The following is a 16,641-nucleotide window of genomic DNA, read 5'->3' on the forward strand; positions in this document are numbered from 1 at the left end:
TTCTTTTTCTGCTGCAAACCACCACAGAGACATTGTGTGAGTGTGTGTGTGTGTGTGTGTGTGTGTGTGTGTGTGTGTGTGTGTGTGTGTGTGTGTGAGAGGCGACCGCAGCAGACAGGACAGAATGGGGGTGTATTAGCACTAGTGGACAGTCAGCAGTTTGCCCCGGCCCTCTGTAAAGCCCTGCTCCATTGTTAGTGGTGCTGCAGGCTTTAGCGGTGGCCCAGCAGGGTCTTGTTAGCGGGCTTAGAGCGGCTGAAACCAGTCAGACCACCCACCGCTCAGACAGCACACCTCCAGGGAAGAACTCACTCAATGAATTCATTAAACAAATCAAAACTCATCAACCAGAGCCACTACCAGCCGGCATGGTAGGTTACCTTATGGAGAAAGTATCTTTTGGGCAGTCGGCCTCTCAGGCTTAGGAGCACTGAACCCACAGAGCTGAGGAACATCTCTCAACTCTTTCTACAAATCTATAAAACAGTGGACAGTTAAACATTCTGTACAGAATGGAGGGGGGGCCGTATCGTTTTTATGTTATCTTTACTTATGTATAATAATTTGTGTCTGCTGTGTTGTATTGATTTTGTGTTTTTTCGGTAACACTTTATATTAAGGTACACAAATTCACCATTGACTAGTTGTTAATTAACATGCATATTAGCAGTATATTGGCTCTTTAGTAATAATAAAACACTTATTAATGCCTTATTCTACATGACCATATTCTCCCAGTACTAGGCCATTCGTTGAGAGTTTTTCCTCAATAACCCTCTAATTAGTGCTGATTTGTTGCAAGTAAGGAAGTTGTTGTTCATGAGTTTTGGTCTTAATATGCTCTGCTCAATATGGGCCTAATGAGGCAGAAGTACCACAAGAATAGAAATTCTCCCATAATAACACTTAAAGGTGGGGTAGGTAAGTTTGAGAAACCGGCTCGAGATCGCTAGAATTTGGAAATACACAACCGGAGAACATCTGCCACTTCCTTACAGAGCCCCTCCTCCAACACACACGAACGCGCACATGACCAATGAGCGCACAAGATAAGTTTGTGCCCCGATGGAAGGCTGACAAGCAGGTAGGCCATCTTAAAAAAAAATTCATCTGTAGAAGCCGTAATACTGTAAAAAATATTTTTTACAGTATTACGGCTTCTACAGCTACAGATGAAATTTTTTATGGATTTTTTGTCAAAGCACTTAAGATATTCATTGCTATCGGGATGTTAAGAGCATTCCATGGAATATAACAAAATGTGTATCTCGAGCCGGTTTCTCAAACTTACCTACCCCACCTTTAACAAATATGATCTATTTTTACGTAACAAGACATTAAACTATAAGTGTTAATTGCATCTAAATAACTCAAAATTAGGTATTTATATCTAAGAAAATGTTCCCTATTTTAAAGTGAAGTCTTGTTCATAACCAATACGCTATTAGTTTGACTCTAATTGACCAGAACAGGTTCCCTATTCTAAAGTTGCCTCCTCTTCACACTTTGTAAATACATTATAGCACACAAATACTGAAACTAACCTCAAAAGTACATGAACAAAGTAGGCACACGTTGAAATATCTGTTTTATTAATGAACCGCTAAAGAGAGGTTCAGACACATGTGCCAAAACATCAAGTTTCTCCAAGGCTGAGAACACATGCAGCCTGTACTTTTTAATAAAAACAGAGTTTATGTATTTGTGATCGATCATACTGTGTGACCTGCTTGTATGTACTTACACAATAGGACAGTGTACTCTTCTCTCTGTGTTATACTGTCTCAGTGTGAACATAGATTAAACAGCCAGCCAAACTCTTTTGAGAGCCAGTGAATGAGCAGCCATGCTCTTTTATTGACTTATTTGCAGTCCACTGACATTCAAACAGAGTGAAACAATAAAAAAATGGTAAATGGACTGTACTTATATAGCGCTTTATCCAGTCTTTAAGACCCCTCAAAGCGCTTTACATACTACATGTCGTTCACCCATTCACACCCATTCATACAGAGCAGTGTATATTACTCTAGGAACTAACACGCATACACATTCACACACCGTTGGCCATGCCATCAGGGTTAAGTATCTTGCCCAAGGATACATCGACATGTTGACTGCATGGGCTGGGATCGAACCCACAACCTTCTGGTGGAAAGACGACCGCACTCCCTTGCAGCCACAGTCGCCCGAAAAAAAAAGAAGAAGATACAAGGCACGTGATGATCTCATATGCAAGTGTAACATACGCAGATTAATACATAGGACCGCTAAGTGTAAACAAGGTAAATATAGCTAATGCTAGCTGTGCAATAAGCATGTGTACAGGCTAGTATGGCTAACGCTAGCATGTATGCTAACGCTAGCGCGAATGCTAACGCATTTTCTCATTGTGTTTACACCGTTTAACCATCTCCAAATGTCATCACATAAACGAAATAAATATGTTACTAATCCTTACAGTATAAGTGTAAGGCTTACACTTACAGTCATTGCTTTCTGACGGACTTGACCCCTTTACTCTTCAGGTTGCACCGGTTTCCTGTCTAACCTTCAGTAGGCTACACATTTTACAAATATACAAATGTGCAAATATGAAACATACAGGTCAATATCACCTTGCTATTGGTAGCTGAACTGTCATTACCCCAAAACATATTCTTAGATATAAATACCTAATTTTGAGTTATTTAGACACAATTAACACTTATAGTTTGAGTTTCATGTCTTGTGTGGTATCTTACCTTGTGTTATTATTACGTGTTATTGCATTTGTCCAGCAGGAGGCAAACTCACTCTTGGTATTAAAAGAGCCTGTTGTATACGTTCCCATGAGGAAGTCCCGGAAGCATGTTACCAAAGTAAACCAGTTAAATCTACTCTTACGTTGTGGACATACAATTATTGATCACAAGATACAACATATTATTGGCGACGAGGATTAAGAAGAGGATTAAGACAAGGATCAAGACGGGATCAAAGAGGACATGCCGAACTGACTGGTTAGCACCTTACATGCAGGTTTGGGTCGTTAGCGGCAGCTAGCTCAAATTATTAGCAACGTCTGCGGGTGGAGGAGAGGATTCATTGACACACAATGGCAATGATTGGCACGCTGGCAACTTTTGATGCAAAACATCAGAAGTGGGAAGAATACTGTAAGGTATTGGAACAGTTTTTTGAGGCTAATGAAATTGACAATGGAGACAGACAAAGAGCCATATTAATAAGTGTTGTGGGATCATCAACATACAGCCTTATGAAAAACCTCCTCAGTCCGGATAAGCCCAAGGATAAGACTTACACACAACTTGTGGAGCTGCTAAAAAATCACTTTTACCCAAAGCCTAGTGAAATTGTGCAAAGGTACAAGTTTGACTCCCGCAACCGTGAGCCCAATGAGTCAGTAATGGAATACGTGGCTGAGCTGCGTCGGTTAGTGCAGGATTGCAACTATGGTAACACTTTGCAGCAGAGGTTGAGAGACAGGATGGTCTGTGGAATAAATGAAGATCGGATTCAGAGACGACTCTTATCAGAAGCGGATTTAACATTTGAAAAAGCATTGTCAATTGCTGTGGCGTCAGAGACGGCAAATACAAATGCACAGGAGATACAAAACCAAGGGGCCACAGCTAAATGCTTCAACATGGATAAAAAGCTACAGGAGGCTTATGCACACAGAGAACCTACCAACGAGTGTTACAGATGCAAGGGAACCAAGCATGAAGCAGCAGACTGTAAGTTTAAACAAGAGAAATGTCATGCATGTGGTAAAATGGGACACAGCTTGTCGTAGTAGATCTACACAGAATGGAAACAGCAACAAAAATGCAGACCCAAAGAGAGAAAGGAGGCAAACCACATATCACCGTTCTCATAAAGTACAAGAGCAACAGAGCCACAGTGATAGCTCAGAAGAAGATACATTCTTTCTGAATAAGATGAGGTTCAGATTGGGACGCATGAGTGAAGTGCACCTGAGACGAGTAGACCCATACATGGTTGAAGTGAACCTGGATAGTAAGTTTGTTAACTTTGAGATAGACACTGGCTGTAGTCTCACAATAATGAATGAACAGACATTCCAAAAACTATGGAAAGACACAAAAAGTCCATGTTTGAGACCAACCAAAATCCACATTGAGTCTTATACAGGTGGTCGGAGCTGCCATTGTTAGAGTGAAATACAAACATCAAAGGCGGTAACCCCTCATTGTGGTTAAAGGGGACGGCCCCAGTCTGCTGGGAAGAGGCTGGCTGGAGGAAATACATCTGAGTTGGAAAGAAATCAAGCTCAGACACAAATCCCGAGTCCTGAAACACCTGAAGACAGAGGACAAATCGCTGCAGCAAGTACTGAGCAAACATGAAAATGTCTTCAAAGAGGAGCTTGGCACACTGAAAGGTATGAACGCTACCATCCATGTAAAGGCTGATTCAGTCCCTCGTTTCTTCCGTCCAAGGTCTGTCCCGTATGCCATGCGCACCAAAGTAGATGAAGAAATAGACAGATTGTTGAAAGAAGGAGTAATCTCACCTGTTAAACATTCAGAATGGGCAGCACCAGTGGTTCCAATACTGAAGCCTGTTGAGACAGTAAGGCTATGTGGAGACTACAAGCTCACTGTAAATACAGTTTCCTCACTTGAACAATACCCCATACCCCGAATGGAAGATCTGTTTGCAGCACTGACAGGAGGAAAACAGAACGTTCACAAAGTTGGACATGAGTCATGCATACCAACAAATACTCATGGATGATGAATAGGGATGCACGATAATTATCGGCCCGATAATTATCGGTCCGATATTAGGAATTATGACGTCATCCCGATAAACCCGATACCAGTATTAATAGCCCCGATAATATACAATATATTTTTTGGGTACAAAAAAAGAAAAAAATACTGCAGTGTGGGTGGATTGGGATGAGGGGCGCTTGTTTTTCACTCGGCTCCTCCCGTTTTGCCAGTACTGTGGTATTAGTGGTTTAGGAAGAGGGGAGTTCTTCACAAATCCAGCGCTCCCTAATACTTCGAACCTGATCAGTCACCTGAAACATCGCCATCGCTACGATGGTGTGTTAAAAGCGTACGAAGACAATAATACAATACAAAGAGTGTGAGTGTGAGTGTGTGCACGCGCGCGTTGGAGCTATGTGCAACTGAAGGCATATGCTCGAACCGGAGCTGCCTGGAAGCTGCAATCATGTTCATGTATCCGTGCTGAGTGTGCTGACTTTTCGTACACTGTCCCACTGTCTGGCTTCCTGCATCAAGTCAAGTGCTCGGCGCAGTTGTGGCGAAATGTCGCTCCTCTGTTTTCATTTAAACAGCTCCTTATATCCGTTAGCGTAGCTAGCTAGCACCAGATGCTAACAACAACAATGCACGTAAGGTCTCTCTCTCGCTCGCTCGGGCCACACATACACACACCCTCCCGGTCCTCCAGATGGCCAGTCGGTGTCCGGTGAGCGTGGAAGTGTGGTCTGCCACAAGCGGGCGGCAGGAGCGGGGCTGTCAGCATCAGCTTGTAGATGGTATTTTAAACTCGATGCGCTCTGAAACTAGCCAAGGAAAAACAATACACATGCGTTAAAATAATTAGTGGCGTAATTTTTTTTTTTTATTATCGGTTATCGGTATCGGTCTTGAGAAGCAGGAAGTTATCGGTATCAGTTTCAAAAAACCAATATCGTGCATCCCTAATGATGAATCAAAGAAATACTTAACAGTGAATACGCACAGAGGCTTATTCACATACAACAGACTGCCTTTTGGAGTAGCATCAGCCCCAGCTATATTTCAGAGGACAATGGAAGGTATCCTGCGAGGCATTCCTTTCGTGGCAGTGTATTTAGATGACATCCTGGTGATCGGTGTGGATGAGGAAGACCATCTGCAGAACCTCGAAACGGTGTTGGCAAAGCTGGAGGAGGCAGGATTGCGTCTGAGAAGGAGCAAGTGCACTTTCCTGGAAGAGGAAGTGGAATATCTGGGACATCGAGTGGACGCACAGGGACTTCACCCTGTGGAAAAGAAAGTCAAAACCATCATGGAGGCTCCCAACCCCACAAATGTTACTGAACTCAAGTCGTACTTAGGTTTGCTAAATTACTATAACACATTTCTGCCAAACTTAGCTACACTATTGGCACCACTGCATGAGCTCCTGCGACAAATCAAAGGCCCTGTTAAACTCAGCAGAAGTGTTGGTGCATTACTCTGCTGACCGAGAGTTAATTATGTCATGTGATGCGTCACCTTACGGGGTGGGCGCTGTTTTATCACACGTAATGGACGATGGAACTGAACGTCCTTTGGGGTTCATGTTGCGTACCCTAGCGCCTGCTGAAAAGAATTACTCACAGCTAGACAAAGAAGGCTTAGCAGTTATATTTGGAATCAAGAAATTCCACAAGTACTTGTATGGTTGAACTTTCACCATCTATACAGATCACAAGCCACTGATATCTCTCTTCAACGAAAAGAAACCCATTCCACAGATGGGTTCCCCTAGAGTTCAGAGATGGGCGGTGCACCTGAGTGCCTATGAGTATCACATTGTGTACAAACCAGGAAAGAACAACGCTAATGCGGACGCATTAAGCAGACTGCCGCTGTCGGAAGATGTGCGAGAGAGTGAGACCGCAGAACAAGTGCTCATGATGATTGATCTTCTGGATGACACACTCGTGGACACAGCCAAAATAAAACACTGGACAGCTAAGGATGTAATATTGTCTGAAGTTCATGGTTATGTCCTGTCGGGATGGCCTTCAGTGACTGAGGCTCCTCTCAAGCCGTATCATCAGAGGAGAGAGGAACTGAGTGTGAGGGATGGCTGCGTGCTCTGGGGAGCCAGAGTCATCGTACCAAACAAAGGCAGGGAAAAGATATTGAAAGTACTGCACCAAACACATTCCGGCATGTCAAAGATGAAAGGTCTGGCTAGATCTTATGTATGGTGGCCGGGGATGGACCAGGATGTAGAAAAGGAAGTGCAGTCTTGTGAGGAGTGCCAAAAGCACCACAAGTCACCACCATCAGCACCATTACATCCCTGGGAGTGGCCGGAGTCTCCCTGGACGAGAATTCATGTGGACTATGCAGGTCCTTTCCTGGGAGAGATGTTTCTACTGATGGTGGATGCTCACTCAAAATGGATGGATATTTATCCAGTGAAGTCAGCTACATCACAGGTGACCATTGAAAAGCTACGTCAGAGTTTCAGTGTTTTTGGTGTCAGATAACGGAACCTGTTTTACAAGTGCTGAATTTGAGACTTTCATGAAACAAAATGGCATCCGCCATGTGAGGTCAGCACCGTTTCACCCGTCTTCTAATGGGCTGGCAGAGAGGGCGGTCCAAACCTTAAAAAAAAAAAATGAAAAAGATGAAAGGTGAAACATTGCAAACTAGACTGTCAAGGTTTCTGTTCAGTTACCGCATCACACCTCACGCGACCACAGGCCTGTCGCCTGCAGAGTTGGTGATGACAAGGAGACTCAGATCTGCACTTGACCTGCTCCTGCCAGATGTGAAAACAAGAGTGCAGCAAAAACAACTAAAACAGAAACAGTCCCATGACACAAACAGGAAACTGAGAAGTTTCTCACCTGGGGATACAGTTTTCATCAGAAACTACCCTTATGGACCTAAATGGATCCCTGCGGTCCTCGACAGCTCATCAGGTCCAGTGTCATAGACAGTGATCATTGTAAGTGGTCAAGTCGTGAAGCGGCATGTGGATCAAGTAAGAGCCAGATTGACAGACACCGTGTCCTTAGAGCCAGTGCTGGACTCCAACAGAGACACTGTGGTTCCAGTGACAATCGAGCAAGAAGGACCTCCTGCAAGTGAGCCAGTGATTCTGTGTACTCCGGTCCCGCCGGACTTGCCTGCTACACCCGTGGTGAGACGATCAGAGCGCGAGAAACAGCCACCTGTATACCTGAAAGACTTTGTTAAATAGATCAAGAGATGTTCAATTAATAGAGCAGCATAATTCTCTGTTCTCACTTTAAGGAAATGTTTAGAATGTTAATCTTTGAAAGTGAAAGGATTTATGTCAGTACCTCGAAATGTTGTGTAACGGGAGTATGTTATACCCCCACCTTCGGGAAGTATTGTTAGCTTAAAGGGGGGGAAATGTGGTATCTTACCTTTTGTTATTATTACATGTTATTGCATTTGTCCAGCAGGGGGAAAACTCACTCTTGGTATTGAAAGAGCCTGTTGTATACGTTCCCATGAGGAAGTCCCGGAAGCATGTTACCAAAGTAAACCAGTTAAATCTACTCTTACGTTGTTACATAAGAATAGATCAGGGTGTCCGCGGGGTCTTAAAAAGTATTAAAAGTTGATAACACAATTTAGCGAAAATTAAGGCTATTAAAAAGTATTAAACGGCATTTTCCAAGGTATTAAGAAGGTCCACAGCAACGACAACATGAAACACCCTTTAATTTACTGAAACAACATGTCGGGAAACCCCCTCAAGGTGGCCCCATGCATAGCGTGCCATAAAATGCTGCTTCTTATTTTAAGTTTCGTTGCCTTGCTCTGCTCTGTGCTGTATACCTGAGAGATATACAGCAGGAGAACACGCCGTCCGCGGAGAATAAACAGAAGGGCAACCATGACAACCATGCTCCGGGGTCTTCTTCGCTGCTTTTGGTGTATTTTGTGGCGGCAGCAGCGCCACTTACAGGCCTGGCATATGTACTACAGCGTTTCCAGCATTTCCAGCGGTCTAGTGTGAACGGACACGTTAATGAATCGAATGCGTGTGAACGGAAGACTTGTTTGCGTTTGCGTATGCGTTTTACTGTATACGTCCTCGTGGGGCCGGGGTCTAAGCCAAACTATTTCCGGTCACAGAGATCTGCTATTTCAAAGTAAGGTCAACACATATCGACCCTAAATATAGTCTATATTAAGAACGAGAAAAGTCTTAACATATATATCGTTTTTTGTAAACATATGACATATGTGTGAGGGTGATGACGTAAGAGCATCGTCCTATGTGCCGGGCTTAGCCCCGGACAGCCCCAGCCCAATTTAACCCCTGGGTATTTGTGAGGGAGCTCCTACTGTATATGGCATTACCGCTGAAGCTCACCAAAGTTTAATATATTTCATAGTTCAAAGTTTTGTCAATTGCTTTGTTTATTGGTCAAATACTGGTTTCTAATGGTTTCTGAGGAGTTTTACTGGAATGAAAGAGCACAGAGTACAGAAGCAACAAAGCAGCATACTGCAGGAGGAGGCTTCAGTAGTCTGTCTGCACTCTGTTTAGTTGTGCTATCTTACAATCAATATAGTAAATGTGAGGTAAAGTGTGTCGCCAATGTAACCGGTTAGAACTCGAAGTTGCGATGAGGTCTTAAAATGTTTGGAAAGGGTCTTAAAAAAGGTCTTAAATTTGACTTCAGGATTCCTGCATGTACCCTGTAGATCATATTTGTTAAGTGTTATTATACTGTAGGAGAATTACTATTCTTGAGTTACTACTGCCTTATTAGGCCCATATTGAGCAGAGCATATTAAGACCAAAACTCATCTACAACATCTTCCTTACTTGCAACAAATAAGCACTAATTAGAGGGTTATTGAGGAAAAACTCTCAACTAATGGCTTATTACTTGTAGAATATGGTCATGTAGAATAAGGCATTAATAAGTGTTTTATAATTACTAATAAAGAGCCAATATACTGCTAATATGCATGTTAATGAACAACTAGTTGACGGTTAATTTGTTTATACCTTAATATAAAGTGTTACTGTTTTTTCTTCTAATCATCAACCTGCCAGGGACTGCAGATGAAAATTAGACTCTGGCTAAATCTGACATTTCACATACTGTATCTTCATCAGAGTCAAACAGGATAAACACAAAGCCAACCACATAGACAGTAAATGCAGAACAGGTGTGCAATTCTCATTAGATGTTTGGTCGAAGACGTTTTCAAATCTATTGGACAGACGATCCAAAGTGGGAGTTATCATAGACAATGTTGAATCCTGAGATTTAAAGGTGAATAAAAACAAGTTATCTACATTGCTTTAATAGGATATCATGGTGAACAGTTGTAAGAACATGGTTTTATAAACATACCGCTGTATTTGCTTACAGTGTTTGAACTTCATATTATTGTATCGGTAGCTGATGCATTTCATATTATTTCAGATTTATTGAATTATTTCAATACGTCCAAAATACATCAAAATGAGGAACTTGGGGAATCATTGGTCCAATTGAGGTTAACAAATGGAAAATGACAGGAACTTTTTTGCTTCCATGGCGCCCATCTCTTCCTACATACAGTGGGGCAAAAAAGTATTGTGCAAGTTCTCCCACTTAAAAAGATGAGAGAGGCCTGTAATGTTCACCCTGGTACACTTCAACTATGAGAGACAGAATGGGGGGAAAGAATCCAGGAAATCACATTGTAGGATTTTTAATGAATTAATTGGTAAATTCCTCGGTACAATAAGTAATTGGTCACCTACAAACAAACAAGATTTCTGGCTCTCACAGACCTGTAACTTCTTCTTTAAGAGCCTCCTCTGTCCTCCACTCGTTAACTGTATTAATGGCACCTGTTTGAACTCGTTATCAGTATAAAAGACACCTGTCCACAACCTCAAACAGTCACACTCCACACTCCACTATGGCCAAGACCAAAGAGCTGTCAAAGGACACCAGAAACAAAATGGTAGACCTGCACCAGGCTGGGAAGACTGAATCTGCAACAGGTAAGCAGCTTGGTGTGAAGAAATCAACTGTGGGAGCAATTATTAGAAAATGGAAGACATACAAGACGATTGATAATCTCCCTCGATCTGGGGCACCACGCAAGATCTCACCCCGTGGGGTCAACATGATCACAAGAACGGTGAGCAAAAATCCCAGAACCACACGGGGGGACCTAGTCAATGACCTGCAGAGAGCTGGGACCAGCTTGCTGCTGCACAAATGTCTTGGATGGAAACATCCTTGAACAAAGCCCAGGATGTAGCCAGTCCACGAGTAGAATGAGCACGCATGCCCGTTGGTGCCTGCAAACCCTGACTCGTATAAGCCAGAGCAATCGCTTCCACAATCCAGTGGGAGAGCCGTTGCCTGGTAACGGGCTTGCCCTTATGAGGGTTAGCCCAGGATACAAAGAGTTGGTCATTGCATCGAAACTCTTTTGACCTGTCCATATAGGTGTATAAAGCACGGACTGGGCACAGCAAATTCGGCCGCTGTTCCTCAGAGGAACACAGTGGCGGAGGAAATGCCTCAATGTCAATGGGGGTACATGAGCCAACCACCTTAGGTACAAAGGCAGGGTTGGGCTTCAGCAACACTGAAGCATGAAGGATGTACAGAGAGCGCATGAATGTCACTGACTCGCTTGGCAGATGCCAGAGCCAGTAACAACACTGTCTTCAGTGACAGGTGTTTCATGTCAGCTTCTTCCAGGGGTTCAAATGGAGGTCGAGTGAGCCCATCTAAAACCGCTGCCAGGTCCCATAAGGGCACCAGTGACCAGGAAACAGGGAGGAGCCTGCGAGCCCCTTTCATAAAACGGCAGACCAAGGGATGTTGGCTAGCCATCTTTCCCTCAAAGCCCACATGGCATGCAGAAATAGCAGCCAGGTACACCTTGATCGTGGAGAAAGCTCTGTGTTTATCGATCAAGTCCTGTAGAAATGATAGAATCACCCCGACAGGACATTGAAAAGAGATGTGTCCTTCTTGAAGGCACCACTCCTCAAACACCCTCCACTTACAGTCATAGAGGGACCTGGTGGAGGAAGCTCTTGCACTCTGAATAGTGTTTATCACCTTCTGAGGGAGTCCCACTGTATTCAGGTTATACCACTCATGGGCCAGGCCCATAGTGCCCCGTGCTCTGGGTGTGGGTGAAAAATCGTCCCCCCCGCCTGAGACAGTATGTCCCTGCGTAGCGGGAGCTGCCACGGCTGCCCGCGCTGATATATCTCCGACAGCCAGTACATTGCAGGCCAGTGTGGAGCTATTAAGATCAGTGTTTGGCGTTGTTCTCTCACTCTGGCCAGAGTTGGGGGTATCAGAGCCAGGGGTGGGAACGCATACAGAAGGACCGGAGGCCAAACGTGTGCGAGCGCGTCCACGCCTAACGGTGCATTTAAATCGTGCATTGAAAAGAACAGCTGACATTGAGCGTTTTCTTTTGATGCGAACAGATCCACCGCGGCTCGGCTGTAACGCACCCACAACTGACTCACAATCATTGGAGGTAGAGTCCAGTCTGCATATAGTGGTGCACCTCTGGACAGCAGATCCGCCCCGAGGTTCATCACTCCTGGTACGTGCGTCGCTCTCAGCTCCATAAGATTAGTTTGCGTGCCAGCATGTGTAACTGGAGAGAACGCAAACCCCCTTCGCGGTTTATATACGATATTGTGGTCATGTTGTCTGTCCTCACGAGGACATGATGTCCTCTGAGAAAAGGCAGAAAGCGTTTCAGGGTGAGGAACACCGCTAAAAGCTCCAGATAATTTATGTGTGACCGTTGGAGGTCTCTGCTCCAGAGATCCCTGACAGGTCGACCTTCGTATATACGCCCCCAGCCCGTTAGACATGCGTCTGTGGTGACCACCTTCCGCGATAGGACAGCACCCATAGGCACGCCCCGTATTAGGGGATCTGAGGGCATCTGGTGGACAGGAAGAGAATGACAATGAACTGTTCTGGACAACTGTGGCTGCAGGCAGTATGGGACAGAGTGCACTGCTTTCTAGCCACTGAGAATCATCATGAAATGATCTATTGCACAGGTATCCTCCGAATTGCCCTGAAATGACTGCTACTCAAATGTCGTCATATTCCAATTAAATGTGTTGTTCAGATATTTCACTAAGCCTTGGACTTGCCAAATGCAGTGCTGCAAACCTGTCATAAAACACAACCATCCAATACTTCCAGCATTTTAAACAACAAATTATTACAGTGCATTATTTTTTCGTCAAAAGCACCCACATCTGAATTAGTTTTGTTTCCATAATCAGTATTAAGATTGAGTTTTTAGCAAATGGGTTGTCTGCCCCACAGAGACACTCAGACTGTGTGAGTGTCTTCAGGGTGATTAATGTAGGCCTAGTTTCTGTACTCATTAGGAGCCGTGTCTGTCTGCCACATGCCTCAGCTAATCCCTCCAAAGTGCAGAGTAGTTGAGAGCTGAGTCATCGAGAATAAAGCCGGCGCACACACACACACACACACACACACACACACACACACACACACACACACACACACACACACACACACACACACACACACACACACACACACACACACACACACACACACACACACACACACACACACACACAGTGTCAGAGCAAATGACCACTCGCATTGGCTGTACTTCCTCTACCCACTGAAGTGCTAGTGAGATAGCCATCATCTCCACTGTGTACACTGCGATGTGATCACTCGCTCACTTTTCCACTTTGACCTTTAACTCAGGAACATAAAATTCACGACTAGTTTTACCATTTTCTGGATTTTTGGATCCACCTGTAAATATCTGTATAAACTGGCCATATTGTTCATGGAGAACAGTGTTCACATAAGCCTGCACGTTGATTTTATTTTTCATTGAATGTAACCGTTTCAATAAGGATAAATATATTACAGGTTGAGGCAGCAACCATGGTGGAACAGCTGGTATCAACACAGTCGGACTAATATTCCATTCTTTAACTTTGAATTCCTTACATAATTCCGAAACACAAACACAAAAACTTTCTTTTTTAGTTTAGTTACTTTCCCAACTTGTTTTTACAGTTTGTTTAGTAGGGTGAGTATCTTCATGGCCCTGTAGATTTGCCCAGTAATTAACAATTAACTGTTTTCTCCTCAAAACAATTGGTATTTACCTGAAGTGCCGACACTGGTGTAGATCTGACTGCCCCACAGCATATCCTTAGTGCTTGTGCCTGGACTCTATCTAATTTTTGAAGAGAAGAGTATGCAGCTGAACCATACACTATTAGTCCGTATTCTATGACTGATCTAATTAAGGCTGTGTATACGTTCCTCAAAGCAGCTTTATCAGCCCCCCCCACTTAGTGCCAAGCACCTCATAACATTTAAAACCTTTTTACATGTATCTACTACTTTATCAATGTGAGTACTCCATGTGACTCTCTCGTCCAGTCATATTCCCAGTAAATGTCTTCACTTTCTTTAGTTCTTGTCCATACAGTTTTACCCTAACCTCCTCACCTATCCTTTTCCTCGTAAAAAATAAAGTTTCAGTTTTTTCCACCGACAATCTAAACCCCCATGTCAGAGACCAGCTTTCAATTTCCGTAATGGCTTCCTGAATCTTACCTACAATATAATTTACATTTCTACCCCTTTTCCAAATAGCTCCATCATCTGCAAAAAGTGACTTACCAATATCAGATCCTACTTGTGTATATATATCATTTTCATAATAGAAAACAAAAGAGGACTAATTACACTCCCCTGCGGGGTTCCATTCTCAACTTCATGCATTCGAGAATATCAATTGCCGACTAAAAATCCATAATCCAATTTTATATACGTTACCTCGCAGACCCATAATGTCCAGTTTTATTAATAATCCTTCCTTCCACATCATATCGTAAGCTTTTTCCACATCAAAGAATACAGCTACACACTCCTTGTTCGCTTGGGCTTTCCTGACTTCAGATTCCAGGCACAGCAGTGGATCTAAAGTACTCCGCCCTCTTCTAAACCCACTCTGAGAAGGAGTCATTCATTCATTTTTTTCAACATAGTACTTCAGCCTTTCTGTTATCATTCTTTCCATAACTTTACACAAGTGCGATGTCAGAGCTATAGGTCTTTAACTGCCTGGACTGGTTGGATATTTCCCAGGTTTCCTACAACAAGTCCTCCAACTCATACGACCAAATGGGCGGATTGCTCGGGCCCTTATTACGACCAAATATGTCGTTTGTTCAAGTGCTTAATACGTCCTATAATTACGTTTTAAAGTGTTCGGCCTCTAGTGCTCCCGTTGAATGCTAACGTTACAGATGGTCGTTTATTCACAAATAACCCTCTCTGTAAAATCCTAAATTGTAGGATAGTTTGGCCATTAAAACGCTTTTTGATTAGATTTCTAGCGAGAAGTGTATATTGTACTTTTAGAATCCACGTCCAGTCGATATGTAGGATCTATAGTTTTATAGATATTACGAAGATGATTTGAGGTATGCGGCAGCCTCCATGTAAAGTTACGGGTTGAAAACAGTATTTCCGGTCTCCACGTTTTCAAAATAAAACCAATGATCAAATGATTTAACAGTGATATCTGCACTACTCATCCACTAAAAAACATCAGTTTATCCTAGTTAATTATACGACATTAATTGGTTTAAATTGTGTACAATGCTTTTGTGTTTTTCCCATAGGGTTTTCTCTTTCGATTCTGAGAGACACCTTTCTTTTTTCAGAGGTTTTGATAGGCTAAAACAATTGATGTTTTAGCCGCAATGCATGTTGGGAGATGGTGCAATTATGCGATATGAAATCGGAAAAACATTTATTTTAAATAATACTTTATTCCGAGTGTTCTTGCTTTTCTCTTTGGAAGTCATCACATAACGGCATTTTAATACACGGTTCGGCTGCATTTAAAATAGAATAAAGATTTCACAAATCTGAAACGGTGTTATAAAGAATCTTTAGACTCTCTGGGATAATCCAGTCCAGATTTGATGAGTGTAGGTCTAGTGGTTTTAGATCAGGACCTGGTCTAATGTGGTCTACATGTAAAAAAAAGTACTACAATCTCCCTTGTTTGTATTTTCACAAATAGAATAAAGGTTTCACAAATCTCACTGTGTTATAAAGAATCTTTAGACTCTGGGATAATCCAGTCCAGATAAATCGTCTATGCAGCGATTTAAGAGGTTCAAACACGGAAGATTGTTCGCTCAACGCTGTAAATTAAATATCCCTTAACTTTCCCCTTAACTGCCGAATCGGATGCTCTGAATCGGAAGCCAACTTCAGCGTCGTGTTTAGAAGCTCAAATGTTTTTTTGATGTTTTTTTGATCCATAGGCAATCTTATGATTGCCATTGGAATCCACATAATTCGTATGGTATGGAAATCTACTAGAAGTTTAAAGGAATACTACGCCCAAAATGACCTTTTGCAATCCTCTCCATGTAACTTTAAATTCTTGAATTCGAGCTTCCATAACGGCCCGTCCACACAGCGGCATGCGCTGACGCTTGCCGGCGGGCGTGTCTGAAACTCGACCAACAACCAATCACATGAATCTCCCGCCCCTGACACACAGGCAGCGGTTTGATTGGCTAGAGCTTGTACTGGCATATGATTCGATTGGCTGACGCTTCTGCCGAGGCGTCAAAAGTTGAACATTGCTCAACTTTTGCAGCGAGCCACGCCAGCTACGCTCCGCTTCCCACGATGCATTTCGGCTAAAAGTTACGTCACCCCATTCAAAGTGAATGGTGAAGCGTCAACGCACGCCGCTGTGTGGACGGGCCGTAAGTGTCCAAAATTATAACCAGCCTAAAATGTCTGATTAACTACAGAGGTGGAAAGTTATGATTTTTTAAAATAGTTAT

The 16,641-nt window shown here is 43.1% G+C and overlaps 1 protein-coding gene across 1 annotated transcript; it reads left to right on the plus strand.

Moving 5' to 3' along the window:
• Nucleotides 1-3,103: 3,103 nt before the first annotated feature.
• LOC139432848 (uncharacterized) lies at nt 3,104-3,799 on the plus strand. The gene has a single exon (XM_071205267.1). The coding sequence runs from the start codon at nt 3,104-3,106 to the stop codon at nt 3,797-3,799; it is 696 nt and encodes a 231-aa protein (XP_071061368.1).
• Nucleotides 3,800-16,641: the final 12,842 nt, after the last annotated feature.

This window comes from Pseudochaenichthys georgianus, chromosome 13, assembly GCF_902827115.2.
Source record: "Pseudochaenichthys georgianus chromosome 13, fPseGeo1.2, whole genome shotgun sequence".
NCBI lineage: Eukaryota > Metazoa > Chordata > Actinopteri > Perciformes > Channichthyidae > Pseudochaenichthys > Pseudochaenichthys georgianus.